At 48.1% G+C, this 26,526-nt stretch overlaps 1 protein-coding gene across 1 annotated transcript in view; it reads left to right on the top strand.

Moving 5' to 3' along the window:
• LOC144596878 (chitin synthase chs-2-like) overlaps positions 1 to 26,526 on the top strand; it is a 51,730-nt gene that overhangs the window by 13,298 nt on the left and 11,906 nt on the right. Inside the window, exons 6-11 of the mRNA XM_078405742.1 lie at positions 666 to 846; positions 4,121 to 4,182; positions 4,261 to 4,451; positions 6,386 to 6,586; positions 11,801 to 12,085; positions 25,845 to 26,024. Coding sequence (XP_078261868.1) covers positions 666 to 846; positions 4,121 to 4,182; positions 4,261 to 4,451; positions 6,386 to 6,586; positions 11,801 to 12,085; positions 25,845 to 26,024 — 1,100 coding nt within the window. The remainder of the gene's footprint in view (positions 1 to 665; positions 847 to 4,120; positions 4,183 to 4,260; positions 4,452 to 6,385; positions 6,587 to 11,800; positions 12,086 to 25,844; positions 26,025 to 26,526) is intronic.

Here is a 26,526-nt window from a genome sequence, read left to right as displayed (position 1 = left end):
CTTTCGGCCCAACTCGCCCACACCGGCCAACATGTCCCAGCTATACGAGGCCCATCTGCCTGCGCTTGGTCCATATCCCTCCAAACCTGTCCTATCCATGTACCTGTCTAACTGTTTCTTAAATGTTGAGATAGTCTCAGCCTCAACTACCTCCTCTGGCAGCTTGTTCCATACACCCACCACCCTCTGTGTGAAAAAGGTTACGCCTCAGATTCCTATTAAATCTTTTCCCCTTCACCTTAAACCTTTGTCCTCTGGTCCTCGATTCACTTACTCTGGGCAAGAGACTGTGTGCACCTACCCGATCTATTCCTCCATCTTTCCCTTTGTTCTACCTATTGTAATTGAGTTCAATAGGCAATAGACAATAGACAATAGGTGCAGGAGGAGGCCATTCGGCCCTTCGAGCCAGCACCGCCATTCAATGTGATCATGGCTGATCATTCTCAATCAGTACCCCGTTCCTGCCTTCTCCCCATACCCCCTGACTCCTCTCTCCTTAAGCCTGATTTTGTTTATATGTAGTATTATGTGACTTGTTTGGATAGCACGCAAAACAAATCTTTTTACTGCATCTCAGTGACAATAATAAAACTAGATCTAAAATTCTAAGAAAGGGATTTGGTCATGATATCCTTCTGATGGTTAACATCGCTGTGTTTTAGAATATTTCAGAAAAATATCTCGACAAACTCTTTGGGTGAAGGTGAGAGTTGTGCTTCAGGAAGGAAAGTGATTACCACTCCCTACGGAGGGAAACTTTGCTACACCTTACCTTGTGGAAATGATCTACACGTCCACCTGAAAGACACACAGATTGTCCTAAACCGGAAAAGATGGTCACAGGTTCGATGTAAAACTTTGCTTTGCTGTCATGAAACAATTAGGCTTTTGCCACTTTATTTGTCACATGTGCCGAGGTACAGTGAAATTCATTTTTGTATACAGTTCTGTGCAAGTATCATGATGCATAAGCACTTAGATCCCTGAAGGTGTCCTGTGGTATCTGGCACCAAAACATTAGCAGCAAATCCTTTAGCAGCACCCCACAAGCCTTGCCGTTTCAGAGATGCTCTGACCCAGTCGTCTGGCCATAACAATTTGGCCCTTGTCAAAGTCGCTCAGCTCTTTACTCCTGCCCATTTCTCCTGCATCCATCACATCAACTTCAAGAACTGACTGTTCACTTGCTGCCTAATATATCCCACCCCTTGACAGGTTCCATTGTAACAAGATGATCAATGTTATTCACTTCACCTGTCAGTGGTCATAATGCTTTGGCTCGTCGATTTATATGAATGAATGAATACGTTTATTGGCCAAGTATGTGCATATACAAGGAATATGTGTGTATGTGTGTACACACACACACACACACACACACACACACACACACACACACACACACACACACACACACACACACACACACACACACACACACACACACACACACACACACACACACACACACACACACACACACACACACACACACACACACAAACAAACAACAATAATAAGTACAAAGTACAATAATAAGTAACAATTGGCTGGACCGGGCGCCATCTTGGCCAACCATCTCAGATACAGTGCAAGTGTACAGCGGTGGTTCACTGAGACAGTGCACACAGTTGCCAGTTTGGCACCATTTTCAAGTCCCAGTTGTTGTAAGTGCAGGGATCTTGAGCTGACCGCGAAGGCCCATTGTCCTGATGGCATTGTGAGGTCGGCCTGGCCAAGCATAGGCGTGGTGTCCTCCACCGCTGCTCCACCACCGGAGGCAGCATCCGGTCCACGTGCCCGGCCTCTTGGAGCGGCGCCCGGTCCAGCCAAACCCCAAGCTGTTGCAGGGCCTCCAGCGGCCCACTCCCGCCCCCTTGTGGCCGTGCACTGCTGCCCACAGCCGGTTAGGGTTAGAGCCGGTCCGACTCTTTCCCCTCCAGGTGGGCAAGCCTGAAATCTGTCACGTCCAGGTTCAGGAACAGCTTCTTCCCTGCAGCCATCAGGATATTAAACACTACATCCTCGAATAAGCTCCGAACCACATAGACTTGGGCCATTGGTTTTGTCTTTTTACTATTGTTACTTATCATTGTACTTTGTACTTATTATTGTGTGTGTGTGTGTGTGTGTGTGTGTGTGTGTGTGTGTGTGTGTGTGTGTGTGTGTGTGTGTGTGTGTGTGTGTGTGTGTGTGTGTGTGTGTGTGTGTGTGTGTGTGTGTGTGTGTGTGTGTGTGTGTGTGTGTGTGTGTGCGCGTGTGCGTGTGTGCATATATGTATGTATGTACACACATACACACATATTCCTTGTATATGCACATACTTGGTCAATAAACTTATTCATTCATTCATTCATTCATTCATTCAAATAAATCGACGAGCCAAAACATTATGACCACATTATGATCAAATTAATGTTAGGGATTTATGAATCAATGACAAGGCCAGTATTTATCGTCTAACCCCAATTGTCCCTGAGAAGGAGCCATCTTCTTGAACCACTGCACTCCTCAGAACCGCACACACAGTTTAGTTTTTTTTAGTTTAGTTTAGAGATACAGCGCGGAAACAGGCCCTTTCGGCCCACCGGGTCCGCGCCGCCCAGCGATCCCCGCACATTAACACTATCCTCCACCCACTAGGGACAATTTTTACATTTACCGAGCCAATTAACCCACAATCATTTACGTCTTTGGAGTGTGGGAGGAAAACGAAGATCTCGGAGAAAACCCATGCAGGTCACGGGGAGAACGTACAAACTCCGTACAGACGGCGCCCGTAGTCAGGATCGAACCCGGGTCTCTGGCGCTGCATTCGCTGTAAGGCAGCAACTCTACCGCTGTGCCACCATGACCGCCCTGATAGGGACCAACTTGGGGATTGCTGTCCCGGAATTTAGACAAACAGGTGATGAAAGACTGGCAATTTGTGTGGCATGGTGGCGCAGCGGTAGAGTTGCTGCTTTACAGCGCCAGAGACCTGGGTTCGATCCTGACCACAGGTGCCTGCCTGTACGGAGTTTGTACGTTCTTCCCATCACCTGCATGGGTTTTCTCCGAGATCTTCAGTTTCCTCCCACACTCAGGTCGTAAAGGTTGTAGGTTAATTGGCTTGGTGGTTGTGGGTCTTGGGACATGAGCCTGACTGAGGTCGAGGGTAGGAGCCATGTTGGAGGAAGGGGGCATTAGATACTGAGGGAGTGTTGGGGTGAGGTTTACAGACAAAATCCGAGCATGTAATTTAACAAAGGTTCGCTCTGCCATAAGGTGCACATTAATGGATTGATGTAATTTGATGGCCACAAATGCAACTTTCACTGGCAATGAGCTTGGCGAATTAACTGGAAATGGTCATTCATCCATTTTGTCCATTGTCAATAAATGATCTATGGCATAGTCCTCATATCAACAGCACTACATGACTGAATTTCTCGACATTGTCACCATGTTTAGTGGTGGTAGGGCCAGTGGCTGAAGTCTACATGGACATGTTTAAGAAATGGAGCTGTCTTCTGCTGAGGAAGGTCAAGAGTATTTGCACCCTTTTTGAAAAGTACTTGCCTCCCTTTAAGGAACAGATCTCAAACCCAGTCTGAGCATTAGGTAGGCCCAACAAGTACCAATGAATTAGCCAACATGTCAACTCCAAACCCCAATGAGGACCACAATTGTGGGAATTTAAACAGTAGAGAGTTTCTACCTGGCAGCCAAAACTCTCCAGATTTGAGGGGCAGAGTCTGTGTCATCAGCAATAAATTGAGGCTGTTGATTGTGAACAGCCGAGTCACACCTTTGAGTGTCCCCTATGAAACATATTCTGAGGGATAGGTGTTAAACAATATGCCTAAATGTTATCTTCTAATGCTCAATCTGGTGAAATTTGACTTGAAGTGCAATCGAAAACCATATTCTTTGTTGAAGTAATCGTTGATAGTTTTGAAATCTCCTTATTAGTTAAAAACTATTCACTCTCACCCCACCACCTTTCGTTCATGTTAAATGCAACCTCTTATCTCACAAGCCTTTCATGTAACGGCGGTCATAGTGGCAGCTTATTCATCTTTCTGGTTCAATCTGTCCTTATCCCAAATCTTTAACCGGCATGTTTTGTGTGCAGGTGATGTGCATGTACTATCTGCTGGGCTGGAGACTGCACAGGAAGCACTTTGTCTGCCAACAGCTGCATCCAGAGGATGGAACTAAAATCTATTCAAGGCTGGAGGTGAGTAGGGTGTGAATGCTGGCGGGTGAACACAGGAGACTGAACTCCGCACGGAGCAAAACTCAACTCTCTTCCACTTCACAGACTGAGAAAAAGAACACGTACATTCTGACTCTGGATGGAGACACAGAATTCCAGCCGTCTGCCATAACTCTACTGATCGACAGACTGAGGAGATACCCTGGAGTTGGAGCAGTTTGTGGACGGGTACATCCAACTGGAACCGGTAGGCCTTACCCCTGCTGATATGTGTTAGGCCTTACCCCTGATTGTATGTGTTATTGCATTTTTATTGATTATTCTTATTGGTCTTATTGTTGAACTGTGGGTAATTTTTATTTCACTGCACATTTATGTGTATGTGACAAATAAATTGACTATTGACTATTGACTATTGATTGACTAAAGAGTCGACTTGTTCACCAAAAGGGTTTTCTCCAAATCAAACCCTGCTCCCATTATCATTGCCATCATTATATAAAGGGCGGGCGGCACAGTGGCGCAGCGGTAGAGTTGCTTGTTGGCTGGGGACCCGGGTTCGATCCTGACTACAGGTGCTGTCTGTATGCAGTTTGCACGTTCTCCCCGTGACTGCGTGGGTTTTCTCTACCTTCGGTTTCCTCCCACACTCCAAAGACGTACAGGTTTGTGGGTTAATTGGCTTGGTATAATTGTAAATTGTCCCTGGTGTGTGTAGGATAGTGTTAATGTGCGGGGATCGCTGGGCGGCGTGGACTTGGTGGGCCGAAGGGCCTGTTTCCACGCTGTATCTCTAAACTAAACTAAACTTAAGTAAATGTTCGATCTGTAGTTAGGTGGATGGCAGGGAATTTAAAGTACAGTTTCACAAAGATCTAATTGAATGGCACAAGAAACTGGAAGAGGATTGGGCTCCCTCCTGCCTCCATCTTGCTCACACCCTGTCTTTCCTGCAACAATTGTAGATTGATTGCACAGAAACATCTGATGAGAAGCGTTAACTTCATGATGTGGGATATTCCACTGGTCATTTGATAGGGTTGAAGATAGGGTCATCAGAACTATGTACGGGAACAGGATTTAACAAAGGACGGGTTAAAATTCCGGCCTGTCTCAGAAAGTGTGGAGAAGACAGCCTGCATTCACATTCTACTCACCTCGAACTTTGCAAACATTTTAGTCCATCCTTTGGATGTAGCTGTTGCCATGGTAATGCGGCACAGAGGTAGAGTTGCTGCTTTATAGCGCCAGAGACTCGGGTTCGATCCTGACCACAGGTGCTGTCTGCACGGAGTTTGTACGTTCTTCCTGTGACCGCGTGGGTTTTCTCCGGGTGCTCCAGTTTTCTCCCACACGTCAAAGATGTACAGGTTTGCAGGTTGATTGGCTACGGTAGAAATTGTGAATTGTCCCTTGTGTGTAGGATAGTGCTAGTGTATGGTGTGGTTATTGATCGGCGCGGACTTGTTGGGCCGAAGGGCCTGTTTCCACACTGTACCTCTGCAAGTGTCTTCAAGTCTAAAGTCTAACAGTAGGACAGGAGGTTGCAGGGAATAACCTGAGCTAATCAACATGCTTTGGTGTCACCTGTTTAGACACAGGAACCTGTACATACTTTGCACCTTTATCATTGATTTAAGGTGGCGGCTAAAACATTTAGCATTCAATATTCCAGGACTATCTTATCACTTTGCGAAAACCATTAAAACGGCAAAATAAACATAAGCTCTTTTAAAAATGCAACGAGAAGTCCCGTTATAATTGCAGGTGTGTAGGGAGGAACTGCAGATGCTGGTTTACACCGAAGATAGACACCAAATGTTGGAGTAACTCAGCGGGACAGGCAGCATCTCTGTAGAGAAGGAATGGGTGATGTTGTGGGTCAAGAGCCTTCTTCAGACTGAGAGTCGGGAGACAAGGAGATACAGAGATAAGGAAGTGTAAGGTGTGAGCATGAGGCATCAAAGGGGATGGGGATCAAGGATAATGTAGAATAGATGTAGAAAACAGGAGTTGCTGTCAACATGTGGCTGGAGATTCTCAGAGCACAGGAATCTGAGATCCAGTGTGGACAGTTTTAAAATGAATGACGTTTGAGCAATAGGTTAATGAATCGACACACAGACTCCATCCTATCGATATGGTTACTGCTATTTTAAAATACTTTTTTCTGCATCCTAGGTCCGATGGTGTGGTATCAGAAGTTTGAATATGCCGTCAGCCACTGGCTCCAAAAGACATCTGAGCACGTGTTGGGCTGTGTGCTGTGCAGTCCTGGTTGTTTCAGCTTGTTCAGAGCGGCAGCCTTAATGGATGAAAATGTTGTGAAAAAGTTTGCAATGAAGCCCACGACAGCAGTGGAGCATCTGCAGTATGATCAAGGTAAATGTGTGTCGGCCGCCCACAGTCACTGTACGCTGTACAACTATCAGTTTGAGGGTGCAGAGAAGATGACTTCAAATATTGGCAACAAGACTCAAACTTCGTGCAACTCCATCAAAAACTTTGGTGGTAGGAATAGGAAGGCAGATTATTATCTGAATGGTGTCAAGTTAGGAAAAGGGGACGTACAACGAGATCTAGTGCATCAGTCACTGAAAGGAAGCATGCAGGTACAGCAGGCAGCGAAGAAAGCCAATGGAATGTTGGCCTTCATAACAAGGGGAGTTGAGTATAGGAGCAAAGAGGTCCTTCTGCAGTTGGAGAGAGTACTGTGTGCAGTTTTGGTCTCCAAATTTGAGGAAGGATATTCTTGCTATTGAGGGCGTGCAGCGTAGGTTTACTAGGTTAATTCCCGGAATGGCGGGACTGTCATATGTTGAAAGACTGGAGCGACTAGGCTTGTATACGCTGGAATTTAGAAGGATGAGGGGATCATATCGAAACATATAAGATTATTAAGGGGTTGGACACGTTAGAGGCAGGAAACATGTTCCCAATGTTGAGGGAGTCCAGAACTAGGGGCCACAGTTTAAGAATAAGGGGTAGGCCTGGAGATGAGGAAAAACTTTTCACGATTAGAACGGAGATGAGGAAAAACTTTTTCAGTCAGAAAGTTGTAAATCTGTGGAATTCTCTGCCTCAGAAGGCAGTGGAGGCCAGTTCTCTGAATGCATTCAAGAGAGAGCTAGATAGAGCTCTTAAGGATAGTGGAGTCAGGGGGTATGGGGAGAAGGCAGGAGCGGGGTACTGATTAAGAATAACCAGCCATGATCACATTGAATGGTGGTGCTGGCTCGTAGGGAAGGTACTCCTGCACCTATTGTCTATTGTCTACTGTCCTGGAATTCCCTTGGCAGCAGCTCCCTTTTTCCTTTCATAGATATAAGGGAATCCTACAATTGGATGTTCACAAGTTTCCGAGGATGTTGCCAGGACTAGAGGGTGTGAGCTATAGGGAGAGGTTGAGTAGGCTGGGACTCTATTCCTTGGAGCGCAGGAGGATGAGGGGTGATCTTATAGAGGTGTATAAAATCATGAGAGGAATAGATCGGGTAGATGCACAGAGTCTCTTGTCCAGAGTAGGTGAATCGAGGACCAGAGGACATAGCTTTAAGGTGATGGAGAAAAGATTTCAAAGGAATCTGAGGGGTAACTTTTTCACACAAAGGGCGGTGGGTGTATGGAACAAGCTGCCATAGGAGGTAGTTGAGGCAGGGACTATCCCAACGTTTAAGAAGCAGTTAGACAGGTAAATGGATAAGACAGGGTTGGAGGGAGTTGGACCAAACGCAGGCAGATGGGACTAGTGTAACTGGGACATGAGGGCCGGTGTGGGCAAGTTGGCCCTGTTTCCACACTGTAACACTCTAAGTGGACTTGGGTGGATCTTGGGTGAATCGTGTATTGTCTTTCTGCTCACTGGTTAGCACGCTACAAAAGTATTTCTCTGTACCCCGCTCGGTACACGTGACAATAAACAATGCTGAAATTGAAACTGGGTGAATGTGTGATGTGATGCACTAAGTCCAGGGACCTCTATGATAAATCTGCATGGTGCTTCTTTAAAGAAAGGATGTCGTTTCCAAGACTGCTCATGCTTGTCCTCGTGTTGTTTAACCAGAGCTTTGTACAGATGTAGCACACCCTCTACCCTCTTATAGTCCCAACCTCCAGATATAGTAGCCATATACACCGATCAGCCAAAACATTATGATCACTGACAGGCGATGTGAATTACATTGATTATCATGTTACAATGGCACCTGTCAAGGGGTGGGATATATTAGGCAGCAAGTGCTTTCGTTACATAGGTATGAGAAACAAATGGGGTTGTTCTCCTCGAAGCAGAAATGACGGAGAAGAGATTTAATTGCGATCTGTAAAATGATGAGGCCCTTAGGTGGAGTAAATAGGAAACATAGAAACATAGAAATATAGAAAATAGGTGCAGGAGTAGGCCATTCGGCCCTTCGAGCCTGCACCGCCATTCAATATGATCATGGCTGATCATCCAGCTCAGTAGCCTGTACCTGCCTTCTCTCCATACCCCCTGATCCCTTTAGCAAAAAGGGCCACATCTAACTCCCTCTTAAATATAGCCAATGAACTGGCCTCAACTACCTTCTGTGGCAGAGAATTCCACAGACTCACCACTCTCTGTGTGAAGAAATGTTTTCTCATCTCGGTCCTAAAAGACTTCCCCCTTATCCTTAAGCAGTGACCCCTGGTTCTGTACTCCCCCAACATCGGGAACAATCTTCCCGCATCTAGCCTCTCCAACCCCTTAAGAATTTTATATGTTTCTATAAGATCCCCCCTCAGTCTTCTAAATTCCAGCGAGTACAAGCCCAGTCTATCCAGTCTTTCCTCATATGTAAGTCCTGCCATCCCAAGGATCAATCTGGTGAACCTTCTCTGTACTCCCTCTAAGGCAAGAACGTCTTTCCTCAGGTTAGGAGACCAAAACTGCACACAATACTCCAGGTGCGGTCTCACCAAGGCCCTGTACAACTGCAGCAGAACCTCCCTGCTCCTAAACTCAAATCCTCTTGCTATGAATGCCAACATACCATTCGCTTTCTTCACTGCCTGCTGCACCTGCATGCTTGCTTTCAATGACTGGTGCACCATGACACCCAGGTCATGTTGCATCTCCCCTTCTCCCAATCGGTCACCATTCAGGTAATACTCTGCTTTCCTGTTCTTGCCGCCAAAGTGGATAACCTCACATTTATCCACATTATATTGCATCTGCCATGCATTTGCCCACTCGCCTAATCTATCCAAGTCAATCTGCAGCCTCCTAGCATCCTCCTCGCGGCTAACACTGCCACCCAGCTTCGTGTCATCCGCAAACTTAGAGATGTTGCATTCAATTTCCTCGTCCAAATCATTAATATACACTGTAAATAACTGGGGTCCCAGCACTGAGCCTTGCGGTACCCCACTAGTCACTGCCTGCCATTCCGAAAAGGACCCGTTTATTCCTACTCTTTGCTTCCTGTCCGCCAACCAATTTTCTATCCACCTCAACACTGAACCCTCAATACCGTGTGCTTTAAGTTTGTACACCAATGTCCTATGTGGGACCTTGTCCAAACTTGTACTTGTCTTTGGAGTGTGGGAGGAAACTGAAGATCTCAGAAAAAGCCCACGCAGGTCACGGGGAGAACGTACAAACCCCTTACAGACAGCACCCGTAGACAGGATTGAACCTGGGTCTCTGGCGCTGCAAGCGCTGTAAGGCAGCAACTCTTGATTGATCCCTGGGATGGAGGGACTGACATATGAGGAAAGGATTGAAAAGACTAGACTGGAATTTAGAAGGATGAAGGGGGATCTTATTGAAACATATAAGATAATTAGGGGATTGGACACATTAGAGGCAGGAAACATGTTCCCAATGTTGGGGGAGTCCAGAACAAGGGGCCACAGTTTAAGAATAAGGGGTAGGCCATTTAGAACGGAGATGAGGAAGAACTTTTTCGGTCAGAGAGTGGTGAAGGTGTGGAATTCTCTGCCTCAGAAGGCAGTGGAGGCCAGTTCGTTGGATGCTTTCAAGAGAGAGCTGGATAGAGCTCTTAAGGATAGCGGAGTGAGGGGGTATGGGGAGAAGGCAGGAACGGGGTACTGATTGAGAGTGATCAGCCATGATCGCATTGAATGGCGGTGCTAGCTCGAAGGGCTGAATGGCCTACTCCTGCACCTATTGTCTATTGTCTATTGTCTATTGTATTCACTGGAGTTCAGAAGGATGAGAGGGGGTCTTATAGAGACATATAAAATTATAAAAGGACTGGACAAGCTAGATGCAGGAAAAATGTTCCGAGTGTTGGGCGAGTCCAGATTAGAATAAAGGGGAGGCCATTTAATACTGAGGTGAGAAAAAACTTTTTCACCCAGAGAGTTGTGAATTTGTGGAATTCTCTGCCACAGAGGGCAGTGGAAGCCAAATCACTGGATGGATTTAAGGGAGAGTTAGATAGAGCTCTAGGGGCTAGTGGAATCACGGGATATGGGGAGAAGTAGGGCACGGGGTATTGATTGGGGACGATCAGCCATGATCACAATGAATGGCGGTGCTGGCTCGATGGGCCGAATGGCCTCCTCCTGCACCTATGTTTCTATGTTTCTATGTTTCTACCACCGCCCACAGTTACCCTCTGTTCCCTAATGTGTATCACATAATTAATCATTGTTATTTTTTAAACTTTAGTTGTCTTTTTGTATTGAAACTGATCAATTAAAATTAAAGAGCATAAAAACGAAAATTCTAAAAATTGGAAAAACTAGTTTTTAACTTCTCAAAAGTACCAATACTACGCTGGCACATAGCATCATAGAAAAAACACTACATGTACCTGTAAATTACATTTTAATAATCCATGCATTTGAATCCTCAAGTCCCTTTGTTTCTAACTCTTTCTAACTTTAGAGAGTTTTCCTTCTTCCTAAGTAGTCGTTTGGGTCGAGAATGGCTTGAATCCACTCTATTCTTGTTGGTTTAGGTATCGGTTTATTATTGCCATGTGCATCAAGGTTCAGGGGAAAAGCTTTGTTTTTATACTATTCAATCAAATCTGATAATTTTAGCTTTTTAGTTTAGAGATACAGCGTGGAAACAGGCCCTTCGGCCCACCGAGACCGCGCCGCCCAGCGCTCCCCGCACACTAACACTACCCGACACACACACACACACACCAGGGACAATTTACAATGATACCAAACCAATTAACCTGCAAACCTGTATGTCTTTGGAGTATGGGAAGAAACTCAAGATCTCGGGGAAAGCACATGTGGTCACGGGGGAGAACGTCCAAACTCCAAACAGGCAGCACCCGAAGTCGGAATCGATCCCAGGTCTCTGGCGCTGTAAGCGCTGTAAGGCAGCAACTCTACCGCTGTGCCACCGTGCCACCCTACACTATAGAATACTCTTGATTTTCCCCTTTGCTTTCACCGTCATCCTTTTTTCCATTTAACCCTACCTGCCTTGCATTAAAAGATTGTCCTCTTTTCCTTTCATTTTCTTTTCTCCATATTCTGCAGTTTAAAATTGTCAGTGCAGAGCTTCTTAATGCCCCATTGGCTTTAGTTTAGTCCTGACAATGCCAATAGCTCGCTGTATAAACTGACATGGAATATACTTTGCAGGTGAAGACCGCTGGCTTTCCCTCCTGCTAATACAGCAAGGCTGGAGAATCGAATACTGTGCAGGATCTGACTCCTATACCAACGCCCCTCGGGACTTCAAGGAGTTCTTCAACCAACGGCGACGCTGGGATCCATCAAAAATAGCAAATGCCATTGAGTTGTTGGGTAATGGATTCGAAGCTTCAAGAAAAAACCCATCCATTTCAAAACCATTTCTCCTCTACCAGATCTTATACTTGATGGCTACTCTTGTGGGGCCATCTACCGTTTGTTTTCTGATGGCAGGTAAAACATCAGTCACAAAAGCAGTATCATTGCACTAGTTTTGTTCTGTACAACACATGGGCTACTGGCTTACAACGCCAGAGACCCGGGTTCCATCCCGACTCCGGGTGCTGTCTGTTCGGAGTTTGTACGTTCTCCCCGTGACCTGCGTGGGTTTTCTCCGAGATCTTCGGTTTCCTCCCATACTCCAAAGACGTACAGGTTTGTAGGTTAATTGGCTTGGTGTAAATGTAACAAAATTGTCCCTAGTGGGTGTAGGGTAGTATTAGTGTGCGGGGATCACTGGTCGGTGCGGAATCGGTGGGCCGAAGGGCCTGTTTCTGCGCTGTATCTCTAAACTAAACTAAACACATGTTTTAATGGACATCTGAATGAACAAACTGAGTTTTTAGAGAGTCCTGTGTGTCCGGGCACAGTACAGGAGTACGGGTGTCAGAGGTTATGGAGATAAGGCAGGAGAATGGGGTTAGGAGGGAGAGATCGATCAGCCGTGATTGAATGGTGGAGTAGACTTGATGGGCCGAATGACCTAATTCCGCTCATCTCACTTATGAGACACAGAAACTATGACTTAGGAGGAAACATTGCTCACCTATATTGCTCTTGACTACTACTTAATGTTATGCCCATTTTAGTTTAGTTTAGTTTAGAGATACAGCGCGGAAACAGGCCCTTTCGGCCCACCGGGTCCGCATCGACCAGCGATCCCCGCACATTAACACTGTCCTACACCCACTTGGGACAATTGTTACATTTACCGAGCCAATTAACCTACAACCACGCACGTCTTTGGAGTGTTGGAGGAAACCGAAGATCTTGGAGAAAGACCCACGCAGGTCACGGGGAGAACAAACAAACTCCGTACAGACAGCACCCGTAGTCGGGATCGAACCTGGGTCTCCGGTGCTGCATTCGCTGTAAGGCAGCAACTCTACCGCTGCGCCACCATGCCACCCATTAAATATGGGTGACATTTTATTTTTCCAACCGACTCCCACTCCCTACTCTGACCTCCATGTCCAGTCTGGATATGGTAGAGTTCTCCCTCCATCTTCCTGTCTCCACCTATATCCTTCCTTTGTCCCGGCCCCCCTGACATCAGTCTGAAGAAGGGTCTCCACCCGAAACGTCACCCATTCCTTCTCTCCTGAGCTGCTGCCTGACCTGCTGAGTTACTCCAGCATTTTGGGAATAAATATCCATGTCCAGTCTGCCTTCTTGTATGATAATAACAAGGTTTAAGGCTCAGACTCTTATCTGTCATCTGGACATATTGCAACCCTCTGGGCTCTATATGGAACTCCACAATTTCAGGTAGATTGCTTTCTATGTCCGCATCAAAACTGGCCATGCCTGCTGAAACAGCTCACATTTTCTCTCACTCTCAGTTGTCCCTTATCTCGTAACTTTTGTTCCAATTGTCTCTCTCAAACTGACTCCATGAAACTGTAGCTTGGATGATCACGACCACCTACCCACAGAGCAACTCTGGCTTCACCCTGTTAGAAGTGTTCCTTGTAAACCCCCCATTCCTCCCTCACCTTCTCTGCAACTTAAAAGATAACTTATTTCCCGTCCTTTACAGTTCGGAACCAGGATCTTCAAGCTGAAACCGTTTCTCTTTCCGCAGATATTACCTGATGTGCTTAATCTTTCAGCATTGCTGTATTAAGTATTTGTTTCAGTCTTCCTGCTCCTGCAGTTTTTGATATTCACACTTTGGTGCAACTTAGTAGGGGGAATAATTTTATTCATCAACGCAACTAATAAGTCTAAAGCACTCCATGCCTGAGAGATGAGGAAACAACCTTCGTAATTCGAGCAACTGATGCGAGGGAAGATAGACACAAAAAGCTGGAGTAACTCAGCGGGACAGGCAGCATCTCTGGAGATAAGGAATGGGTAAAGTTCGAGAAGGGTCTCGACCAGAAACGTCACCCATTCCTTCTCTCCAGAGATGCTGCCTGTCCCACTGAGTTACTCCAGCTTTTTGTGTCTATCTTCAGTATAAACCAGCATTGAAACATATTGAAACATATAAGATTATTAAGGGGTTGGACACATTAGAGGCAGGAAACATGTTCCCAACGTTGGGGGAGTCCAGAACCAGCGGCCACAGTTTAAGAATAAGGGGTAGGCCATTTAGAACTGAGAGGAGGAAAAACTTTTTCAGTCAGAGAGTTGTAAATCTGTGGAATTCACTGCCTCAGAAGGCAGTGGAGGCCAATTCTCTGAATGCATTCAAGAGAGAGCAAGATAGAGCTCTTAAGGATAGCGGAGTCAGGGGTTATGGGGAGAAGGCAGGAACGGGGAGTATAAGAAAATAACTGCAGATGCTGGTACAAATCGATTTATTCACAAAATGCTGGAGTAACTCAGCAAGTCAGGCAGCATCTCGGGAGAGAAGGAATGGGTGACGTTTCGGGTCGAGACCCTTCTTCAGACTGATGTCAGGGGGGCGGGACAAAGGAAGGATATAGGTGGAGACAGGAAGATAGAGGGAGGTCTGGGAAGGAGGAGGGGAAGGGAGGGACAGAGGAACTATCTAAAGTTGGAGAAGTCGACGTTCATACCACTGGGCTGCAAACTGCCCAGGCGAAATATGAGGTGCTGTTCCTCCAATTTCCGGTGGGCCTCACTATGGCACTGGAGGAGGCCTATGACAGAAAGGTCAGACTGGGACTGGGAGGGGGAGTTAAAGTGCTCGGCCACCGGGAGATCAGTTTTGTTAATGCGGACCGAGCGCAGGTGTTCAGCGAAGCGATCGCCGAGCCTGCGCTTGGTTTCGCCGATGTAAATGAGTTGACATCTAGAGCAGCGGATGCAATAGATGAGGTTGGAGAAGGTGCAGGTGAACCTTTGTCTCACCTGGAAAGACTGTTTGGGTCCTTGGATGGAGTTGAGGGGGGAGGTAAAGGGACAGGTGTTGCATCTCGTGCGGTTGCAGGGGAAAGTGCCCGGGGTTGGGGTGGTTTGGGTAGGAAGGGACGAGTGGACCAGGGAGTTACGGAGGGAACGGTCTCTGCGGAATGCAGAGAGGGGAGGGGATGGGACGGGGTACTGATTGAGAATGATCAGCCATGATCACATTGAATGGCGGTGCTGGCTCGAAGGGCCGAATGGCCTACTCCTCCACCTATTGTCTATTGTCTATTGTCTATTGTCTACTCGATGCGTTGGAAGGTTTACAATGCAATCTGAATTCTGCAGTCAGCAGATTACATGGACAATCACCACTAACTGAAATTTCAGCTGAAACGGAATCATTTTTGAGAATCTTATTTTCTTTTCGTGAGGTCTTGTTTGTGAGGCTTGTTCTTTAAGCAAGCATAGCAGTTTAGATGGAAGATTGGGATAAAACAGCCCAGGGCAAGCCCTTTTCTGAACAGCACAGCAACTGTGACACAGCAAACAATCTTGGTCATGAAACGGATTTATCTTTAATAACCACAATTCCTCCAGACATTTCCATACAGGCAGAGGTGGACATATGAGCCCAGAGCATTTTTCTAATGCTAACACATCAGATAATGGATTCAGGCTGAGCCATCAGATAATGGATCTTAAAGAAACGTATGAAATTATAAAAGGACTGGACGAGCTAGATGCAGGAAATTTTTTCCCAATGTTGGGGAAGGTCAGAACCAGGGGCCACAGTCTAAGAATAAAGAGGAGACTGTAGCGACCATGGAGAATGGTCTAGGTCGTCGAACCCTCGGATTGGCCAGCGAGGTCACGTGGGAACGCGACCATGGGGATTGGTCCAGGGAAGGACATCGCTGATTGGTCAGCGATGTCATGGGTGCGTTTGGCGCCCGATTTAGTTAGTTCGTCTGAGTCTTCAAGGAAGACAGTAAGTTTATATTGGTTGTCCTGCGACTTGTTGTTTTGATTCTGTATTCGTGTATTGCGGTTGCAATAAACTTCATCTACAACTACAAGTCTCGGACTCGCCATATTGGTGACCCCGAACGTGATCTGGACGATCACCGACTGAGAAAAACCCGACGCCTCGTTGACGATGACTGAGCAGGGCACACCGGAGTCAAGCGCGGCGGACGTTCATCTTCCGTTATTTTGGACGTACGCACCGCAAGCTTGGTTTATCCACGCCGAGGCCCAATTCCATATAAAGAAGGTGTCGGATGATTCCACGAAGTACTTCTACCTCGTCAGCGCGCTATCGCCGGACACAACCAAGCGCGTGATGCGGTTCATAATAAATTCACCTGCGGAAGACAAGTATGAAACCATGAAGAAGGTATTACTGCGGACCTTCGGGTTAAAAAAGCATGGTGGTGCGGCAAAACTTCTGCACCTACCGGAGCTTGGAGACAAACTGCCTTCCGTCCTCATGGCCGAAATGATGGTGCTAGCCGGTGAGCATACGGATTGCCCGATGTTTGAGCAGGCATTCCGCGAAAAACTCCCCGAGGATGTCCGATTGCTGCTTACGGATTGTTCTTTTAAGGACCCCGAAGCATATGCAGCGAAAGCGGACGCGCTCATAGCGGGAAAAAACAAGGCAGGGGATTCCATCAACAAAGTCTCGACATCGGTGACCACGCCACAGCGACGGCAAGATGGCGCCACGTCTCCCGCCAATTCTCCGAAAGCCCGCCAAAAAGATCCGCACAAGCGCGGCTGGTGCTATTATCACCTACGATGGGGTAACGAATCCCGCAACTGCCGCTTGCCTTGTACCTTCGCGGGAAATGCCTCGGCCGATCGTACATAGGGGCAGTTACGATTGGCCAGAACCGGCGCCTCTATGTCCATGATCGATTCACGGACACAGAATTTTTGGTAGACACGGGAGCCATCGTCAGCATAGTGCCGCCGACCGACCTCGAAACCAGATCGGGTAAGACAGGTCCCACCCTCATCGCGGTGAACGGCAGCCCAATTCGCACTTTCGGTACACGGAAAATGTCCCTGGGTTTAGGCCTCCGCACGTACGAATGGCCATTCATCATAGCCGACGTCAAACAAGCGATCCTGGGCGCAGATTTTCTCTGGGCTTTTTCACTGGTTCCTGATGTCCGCGGTAACGACCTCCGACCTTCAGCCGAAGACGAGCACGTCGCTCCGACAATCGCCTCCTCGCTCAGCCCTACTGTCCAGGCCGTCGTCGCGGCCCCCGACTCGTATGCTGCGATTCTGGCCGAGTTCCCAGAGCTGCTCGTTCAACGTTTCGACGCACCTTCGGCTAAACACGGTGTGGTCCATCACATCCGCACCGAAGGCCCTCCCGTTTTCGCTCGGGCCAGGAGACTGCCGCCAGACAAACTGGTGGTGGCAAAGGAGGAGTTCAGGAAGATGGAGGAAATGGGAATTGTCCGTCAGTCTGACAGCCCGTGGGCCTCGCCGTTACACATGGTCTCCAAGGCATCTGGGGGGTGGAGGCCATGTGGCGATTATCGGCGTCTCAATGCTGTCACCACGGCTGATCGCTACCCCATACCGCACCTACAGGACTTTTCATCTGGGCTGGAAGGTGCGGTAGTGTTTTCCAAAATCGATTTGGTGCGAGGATATCATCAGATTCCGGTGCGACCGGAGGACATACAAAAAACTGCAACTATAACTCCGTTCGGGTTGTTTGAATGGTTGCGTATGCCTTTCGGTTTAAAGAACGCGGCACAGGCTTTCCAGCGACTGATGGACCGCGTGGGCCGGGGTTTACCCTTTTTGTTTATCTATCTAGACGACATCCTAGTAGCCAGCCCCTCAGTGCAGGAACACCAGGCCCATTTGCGGACCGTGTTCCAGCGGCTCCAAGACCACGGGCTCATTATCCAACCCTCCAAATGTCAATTCGGCCTGCCTGCCCTTGATTTTCTAGGGCACAGAATTACTCCTGCCGGTGCCGCCCCTTTACCCGAGAAGGTGGAAGCTATCCGGGCTTTTCCCAGGCCCACCACTGTAAAAGGGCTGCAGGAGTTTGTCGGTATGGTTAATTTCTACCATAGATTCGTTCCGGCAGCGGCGCGAGTCCTGCGCCCGCTTTTCCAATGCCTTGCAGGGAACCCGGTAGAGTTGTTGTGGTCCCCGGCCGCAGAGTCGGCTTTTACGGCAGCTAAGGCAGCCCTGGCAGACGCCACCATGTTGGTCCATCCGAGCCCCTCCGCCCCCACGGCCCTGACGGTTGACGCCTCTGACGTGGCGGTGGGTGGGGTTCTGGAGCAGCAGGTTGGTGGCCATTGGCAGCCTTTAGCCTTTTTCAGCCGGCAACTAAATTCGGCCGAGCTGAAATATAGTGCATTTGACCGAGAGCTTCTAGCTCTCTATTTAGCTGTCCGTCATTTTAGGTATTTCCTCGAGGGCCGCCCATTTGTGGCATTTACGGACCACAAGCCATTAACATTTGCGTTTTTGAAATTGTCTGACCCATGGTCGGCCCGCCAGCAGCGGCACCTGACTGCTATCTCCGAATTTACAACAGATGTCCGTCATATCGCGGGTAAGCTTAATGCCGTTGCTGACGCCCTGTCTAGACCTGCTTTTCCCCCTATTTCGGCGGTGGACTGCGAGGTGGATCCCCAGGAGCTCGCGGAGGCGCAGCTTCTGGCGGATACCGTTTCGGCTTACCGGTCCACCACTTCGGGATTAAAGTTGGCCCAGGTGGCTTGTGGGTCGGAGGGCACGAAAGTCTGGTGCGATATTTCTCTTCCTCGTCCAAGGCCGGTAGTGCCGCCTTCCCTTCAGCGCCGAGTTTTCGATGCCATTCATGGGTTGGCGCACCCGTCCATCCGCTCCACCTCTGCCTTGGTAGCAGCGAGGTTTGTCTGGCATGGCCTGAGAAAACAGGTAGCGGGGTGGGCACGTTCCTGCGTGCCCTGTCAGACCGCTAAAGTCCAGCGCCACGTCCAGCCCCCCGTACAGGATTTCGAGGTCCCGCCCTTTCGTTTTTTTCACATCCACGTGGATTTGGTCGGACCTTTGCCTTCCTCCCGGGGCTACACCCACCTCCTCACGGTGGTGGATCGGTTCACCCGGTGGCCAGAGGCTTTCCCATTGTTTGATATCTCGTCAGCGTCTTGTGCTAGGACTTTGGCCCTCCATTGGGTAGCTCGTTTTGGGGTCCCGGCAGTTATTACCACTGACAGAGGGCCACAGTTCACTTCGTCCCTCTGGGCCGCGCTGGCGGAACTGTACGGGTCCAAGTTACAACCCACAACTGCATATCACCCCCAGGCAAATGGACTCGTAGAAAGGTTCCACCGCCAACTTAAGGCGTCCCTCAGTGCAAGGCTTGAAGGCCCGGACTGGGTGGACCAACTCCCTTGGGTTCTTTTGGGCATCCGGACTGCTCCTAAGCCAGATCTCGGTGCGTCGTCTGCAGAGCTAGTATATGGCTCGACACTTCGAGTACCCGGAGACCTTTTTTCGGACCCTTCAGCCCTGCTCCCTTCGGTCCCATCAGCGTTAGCATCTCTCCGGGAACGGGTGGGCTCCCTGGCTCCAGTGCCGACTTCACGCCATGGGTGTTCCATGGTGCATGAACCGGCTGCCCTGAAAGACTGTGATTTTGTTTTTCTGCGTAAGGATGCCCATCGCGCCCCGTTGCAGAGGGTCTATCAAGGGCCGTTCCGGGTGTTACGTAAGGGAACGGCTACTTTCACCTTAGACATGGGCGGCAAGAGCGAACTCGTCTCGGTGTCCCGGCTCAAACCTGCCCATTTGGACCCGGATCAACCAGTTTTGGTCGGTCAAACCCCTCGGAGAGGCCGACCTCCGTTAGTTCCGCCCAGTCCAGAAACCCCCGTTCTGACAGTTCCTTCAGGACCTCCCGTTTCGGCAGTTCCTCCAGAGCCCCCCGTGCCGGTAGTTCCTCCAGAACCTCTCGTTCCGGCTGTTCCACCAAGTCCGGAACCTCCGGCTCCTGTGGTTCAGGCTGTCCCTCTCCGTACTCGTTGTGGTCGCGAAATCAGGCTCCCAGCTAGGTTCCGCACCTCGGGTTCTGGGGGGGGTCATGTAGCGACCATGGAGAATGGTCTAGGTCGTCGAACCCTCGGATTGGCCAGCGAGGTCACGTGGGAACGCGACCATGGGGATTGGTCCAGGGAAGGACATCGCTGATTGGTCAGCGATGTCATGGGTGCGTTTGGCGCCCGATTTAGTTAGTTCGTCTGAGTCTTCAAGGAAGACAGTAAGTTTATATTGGTTGTCCTGCGACTTGTTGTTTTGATTCTGTATTCGTGTATTGCGGTTGCAATAAACTTCATCTACAACTACAAGTCTCGGACTCGCCATAAGACCATTTAAAACTGAGATGAGAAAAAACTTTTTCACCCAGAGAGTTATGAATTTGTGGAATTTGTGGAATTCTCTGCCACAGAGGACAATTCACCGGATGAATTTAAAAGAGAGTTAGATAGAGCTCTAGAGATATGGGGAGATGGCAGGCACGGGTTACTGATTGTGGATGACCAGCCATGATCACAATGAATGGCGGTGTTGGCTCGAAAGGCCGAATGGCCTCCTCCTGCACCTATTTTCTATGTTTCTATGTTTCCACTGAGACTGAAAATGACTGGTGGCAGTCCCTTCAGTGTAATCATAGAAGCTTCTTATTCAATAACTGTAGTTGAAGACATTCCCCCTTATTGATTCCCCTCATTCTTCAACCAACAGCGACGCTGGGATCCCTCAAAAATGGCAAATGCCATTGAGTTGTTGGGTGATGGATTTCAAGCTTGAAGCACCCATTTCTCCACTACCAGATTTTATCCAGATCATCAACTCTGGGTGCCATTACCTTAGAATACAACAGAGCTGCCCGTAATGTCCATGCACTCTTTGTGGAGTGGTTTTCAATATCTGATGCCCATTGCTCTTGGGTTCCAGAAGGTCTCGTGAGCCCAGAAACTGTGACAGCAGCAAACGGCCGAGTGAACAATCACTGGAAGAATTCTTGCCGACTTGGGGCTACTGACTATCCCGCAGTCTAGGCTTAAGCTCAGGGGTGACCGCGCTTTTGCGGTTGCAGCTCCTAGACTGTGGAACAGCATCCCTCTCCCCATCAGAACTGCCCCCTCCATCGACTCCTTTAAGTCCAGGCTCAAAACCTATTTCTACTCCCTAGCGTTTGAGGCCCTCTGAGGGGGCGCTGTGAACTGTTTATGTATGTGCTGTTATGTTTGTGTGCCATTGTATGTTCGTTCTTAGTACCTGAACTGATGTACAGCACATTGTTTTTAAATGTGCTATACACACAAAATTGACTTGACTTAACTGGACTGCACTTGACTGGACTTGACTAGACTGGACAGGACTGGACAGGACTGGACTGGACTGGACTGGACTGGACTGGACTTGACTGGACTGGACTGGACTTGACTTGACTGTGCATCAGGGGTAAAAAAGCATCGACTTTAATTTAGTTAAACAGTGCAGAAACAGGCCCCTTGGCCCACCGAGTCCACACCGGCATGCAATCCCCACACATTAACACCATCCTGCACACACTGGGAACAATTTACACGTATACCAGGCCAATTAACCTACAAACCCGCACGTCTTTGGGGTGTGGGAGGAAACCGAAGATCTCGGGGAAAACCCACGCAGGTCACGGGGAGAACGTACAAACTCCGTACAGACAGCGCCCGTAGTCAGGATCGAACCTGGGTCACTGGTGCTGTAAGGCAGCAACTCTACCACTAAGCCAACTTGTATTTTAACATTTTACAGGGATTAAAATAAACAGTGAAGAACACAAAACAGATTAAAGTATATTTAGGTTTAGGTTCAGGTTTATTATTGTCACGTGTACTGTGGTACAGTGAAAAGCTTTGCTTTGCATGATATACGATAAGGTCAAATAATATTATACGTTAATACAATCAAGTCAAATTCAAATACAATGGGTAGAGCAAAGGGGAGGATACAGAGCACATAATATAATTCTCAGCATTGCAGCACATCAGATCCAGAGACAAAGTCCAACACCTGCAATGGGGTGAAGGTGAATCAGACAATATCGTAGCCTATAGAAGAACCGTTTAGGCTGATAACAGAGGGGAAGAAGCTGTTCCAGAGTCTGGTGGTGCGCGCTTTCAAGCTTCTGTACCTTCTGCCTGACAGGAACAGAGAGAAGAAGGAATGACCCGGGAGAGACAAGTCTTTGATTATGTTGGCTGCTTTCCTGAGGCAGCATGAAGTGTAGATGGCGCCAATGGCGATGGGTGAGGCTCCATCCACAACTCTTTGCAAATTCTTGCATTCTTGGGCAGGGCTGTCCCGAGTGAAGCGGTGATGCAAACCAATGGTATGCTTTCTATTGAGCATCTGTAGAAGTTTGTAAGAGTCATCTGTAGAAGTTTGTAAGAGTCACGGTGGCACAGCATGGCACAGGTTGACTATTAAGGGCGGCTCGGTGGCGCAGCGGTAGAGTTGTTACCTTGCAGCGAATGCAGCGCCGAAGACCCGGGTTCGATCCCGGCTACAGGTGCTGTCTGTACGGAGTTTGTACGTTCTCCCCGTGTCCTGCGTGGGTTTTCTCCGAGATCTTCGATTTCCTCCCACACTCCAAAGACGTACAGGTTTGAAGGTTAATTGGCTTGGTAAATGTTAAAAAAATGGTCCCCAGTGTGTGTAGGATAGTGTTAGTGTGCGGGGATCGCTGGTCGGCGCGGACCCGGTGGGCCGAAAGGGCCTGTTTCCGCACTGTATCTCTAAACATGGCAGATTTCCTCAGTACCCTCTGGAAGTAGAGGTGTTGATGTGTTTTCCTGGCTGTTGCAACAATGTGGTCTGTCCACGACAGATCGTTGGTAATATTAACACCAAGGGACATGAAGTTCACCACCATCTTGGTTTCAGCACCTTTGATGGTGTGTGGGGCACGTACTCCACCATGCTTCCTGAAGTCAATAACTAGCTCCTTTGGCTTGCTGACATTGATACTGAAATGTCTGCACGTTTTTACAAAAGCAGAAGACATAACATTTTGATTGATGGAAATAAAAAACAACCCATTTGGTGCCAAAGAGTTTTTAAACATCTTAATCATGATTGTGTAAGACTATTAATAGCTCACCTACCCCTCAGGCAACAAAGTATAAAATGCTCATGTTTTCTTTGCAGTGTTGATGTTTTGTTACCACCTGAAATTCCTGTCAGGCCACTGTTGTTGTGATGAAGGCAGGCGTGAAGGAATAGAAAAATCTGGCAGCAACTTCAGGATTTCCATGTTTCACCGCACGCACACACATCATTCCACTGCGGTCACGGTGGCGCAGCAGTAGAGTTGCTGCCTTACAGCGAATGCAGCGCCGGAGACTCAGGTTCCATCCTGACTACGGGCGCTGTCTGTACGGAGTTTGTACGTTCTCCCTGTGAGATGCAAATGTGAGTGCTCACAATCACGATGCTCGAGACAATCCAGAGAAACAAGTATAGTTTATTTGCAAGTCTGCAGAGTTGGGTGCCTCCCCTCTTGAGACACACCGAGGTCGGGAAAATCCCTTCTTTTTATTCACTTCACTTTACAATTGTCACACCTTAAATTCCTCCCCTCTGGACTCCTTCCAATCGGAGCACTGAGGTGCACAATCTAACGACACCGCCCCTGTTGCCTCCCACATCATACATCGCATGTGCATTTAAATGAGGCATCTTGTCATGCGGGGCGTTTTTGCAATATTCATTGATCTCATTAGGCAGGCGCAGTACAGAGTAGTTCATGCCCTCTCCCCTAGTGCTCTGGATATCTTGCCCTCTCTCCTAGTGCTCTGGTTATCTTGTGCTCTCTCTGCTAGTTCTTTGGATATCTTGCCCTTATCCTTGGAATGTCACCATTTGTTATTGCGGTTCTTATCTAGCCGAGCACAGTCGGGTCAGCTATTTCTCATGGTCCTTAGTTTAAATCAATTATCCCTTTTTACCTCTCTCTCACATCCCCGTGACCTGCGTGGGTTTTCTCCGAGATCTTCAGGTTTCCCCCCACACTCTAAAGACGTAGAGGTATGTAGGTTAATTGGCTGGGCAAATGTAAAAAAAATTGTCCCTAGTGGGTGTAGGATAGTGTTAGTGTGCGGGGATCGCTGGGCGGCACGGACCCGGTAGGGCCGAAGGGCCTGTTTCTGCGCTGTATCTCTAAAAAAAAAATAATAATTTTAGAAAATATCACAAGTTTCACTTTAGTTTAGAGATACAGCGTTGAAACAAGCCCTTTGGCCCACCAACCAGTGATACATAGAAACATAGACATAGAAAATAGGTGCAGGAGTAGGCCATTCGGCCCTTCGAGCCTGCACCACCATTCAATATGATCATGGCTGATCATCCAGCTCAGTAACCTGTACCTGCCTTCTCTCCATACCCCCTGATCCCTTTAGCCACAACGGCCACATCTACCTCCCTCTTAAATATAGCCAATGAACTGGCCTCAACTACCTTCTGTGGCAGAGAATTCCACAGACTCACCACTCTCTGTGTGAAGAAATGTTTTCTCATCTCGGTCCTAAAAGACTTCCCCCTTATCCCTAAGCTGTGACCCCTGGTTCTGGACTTCCCCAACATCGGGAACAATCTTCCCGCATCTAGCCTCTCCAACCCCTTAAGAATTTTATATGTTTCAATAAGATCCCCGCTCAGTCTTCTAAATTCCAGCGAGTATAAGCCTAGTCTATCCAGTCTTTCTTCATATGAAAGTCCTGCCATCCCAGGGATCAATCTGGTGAACCTTCTCTGTACTCTAAGGCTAGAATGTCTTTCCTCAGGTTAGGAGACCAAAACTGTACACAATACTCCAGGTGTGGTCTCACCAAGGCCCTGTACAACTGCAGCAGAACCTCCCTGCTCCTATACCGCATACAGTGTGCTGACCACTGGATACCCTATACACCTGCACTATCTTACACACTAGGGATGATTTGCAATTTTTACCTAAGCCATTTAAGCTAAAACCCACACGTCTTTGGAAAGTGGGAGGAAACTGGTGCTTATTTTCCTTTAGTTTAGAAATACAGCACGGAAACAGGCCCTTCGGCACACCAAGTCCTCACTACCCAGCGATCCCCGCGCATTAACACTATCCTACACACACTAGGGACAATGAACACTGTTGTTGTTGGTCCTTCGGGTTGGAAGATGACCATGACTTCACTTTCAGTTGGAGGATTGGTGACTGTGGGTCCGGAAGTGACTGGTGAGGCCGATCCAGGTCTGGAAGGCACGCCCACACGTTGGACACAAGTGGATGGGTGCTGCAGTGGGAGTGGAGATAGCCCGGGCCTTGCGCGCGGTGCATTTCCTCTGGGCCTCTGCAGTGCGTCTGTTCTCTGCTGCACGGGCTCCTGTGGTGAGGACACTAACTCCGATGTACACTAACACCAAGCCAATTAACCTACAATACTGCACATCCTTGGAATGTGGGAGGAAACCGAAGATCTCGGTGAAAACGCACGAGGTCACGGTGAGAACGTACAAACTCTTTACAGACAGCACCCGTGGTCAGAATTGAACCTGGGTCTCTAGTGCTGTAAGCGCTGTAAGGCAGCAACTCTACTGCTGCTCCACTGTGCCACCTGGTAGAAAACCCATGTGGTCACAGGAAGAACGTACAAACACAGTTCAGACAGCGCCCATAGTCAGGATCCAACCTGGGTCTCTGGTGCTGCAGGGCAGCAACTCTACCGCAATGCCACCACACCGCACAAGTTGTGGAGAGATTTCCAGGCCATTGTGTGAAAATGCACCAGAAAAGGTTTCACTGGGGTCATTGGTAATAGTTGTGTTTTATTTTAATTTACAGCCGCTCTGTCATTCTTCACTGGCTGGAATTACAACTGGTGCCTGATAGTTTCAATGATCCCTCCAATAATTTACCTCATTATCTGTTACACGGTATCACCCGACACTCAGATCGCAGTGACAGCAGCCTTCACTGTCGTTTATACCCTGGCGATGATTGGTGGAGTTTGCACCGCTTTCAGTGAGTATTTCTTTTGGACTATATGTCTGCACATTATTTTCATTTTCATGATGTCCGTTTCCTTCATCAAAAGCAGATAAGCAACTCGAAGGTTTTTATTCACAAAATGCTGGAGTAACTCAGCAGGTCAGGCAGCATCTCGGGAGAGAAGGAATGGGTGACGTTTCGGGTCGAGACCCTTCTTCAGACCCTTCTTCGACCCGAAACGTCGCCCATTCCTTCTCTCCCGAGATGCTGCCTGACCTGCTGAGTTACTCCAGCATTTTGTGAATAAAATCCTTCGATTTGTACCAGCATCTGCAGTTATCTTCTTATACAGATAAGCAACTCAATACATAGGAGAGAGGGGAGGTGGAAATGGAGGGAGAAATTGATACAGATGAATTTTACAATCCATTCGCCTTTTGTCAGTGGCTCCACCTAAATTTCAAGATGTGGCTTGTCTCATTGCAATGAGTTAGTGAATAATTTGCCGATGATGGTGATCTCATTTTACCGATTT

Source organism: Rhinoraja longicauda, chromosome 9, assembly GCF_053455715.1.
Source record: "Rhinoraja longicauda isolate Sanriku21f chromosome 9, sRhiLon1.1, whole genome shotgun sequence".
In the NCBI taxonomy this organism is placed as follows: domain Eukaryota; kingdom Metazoa; phylum Chordata; class Chondrichthyes; order Rajiformes; family Arhynchobatidae; genus Rhinoraja; species Rhinoraja longicauda.
The sequence above is the reverse complement of the archived record's forward strand: the minus strand, read 5'-3'. Positions and strand labels throughout refer to the sequence as shown.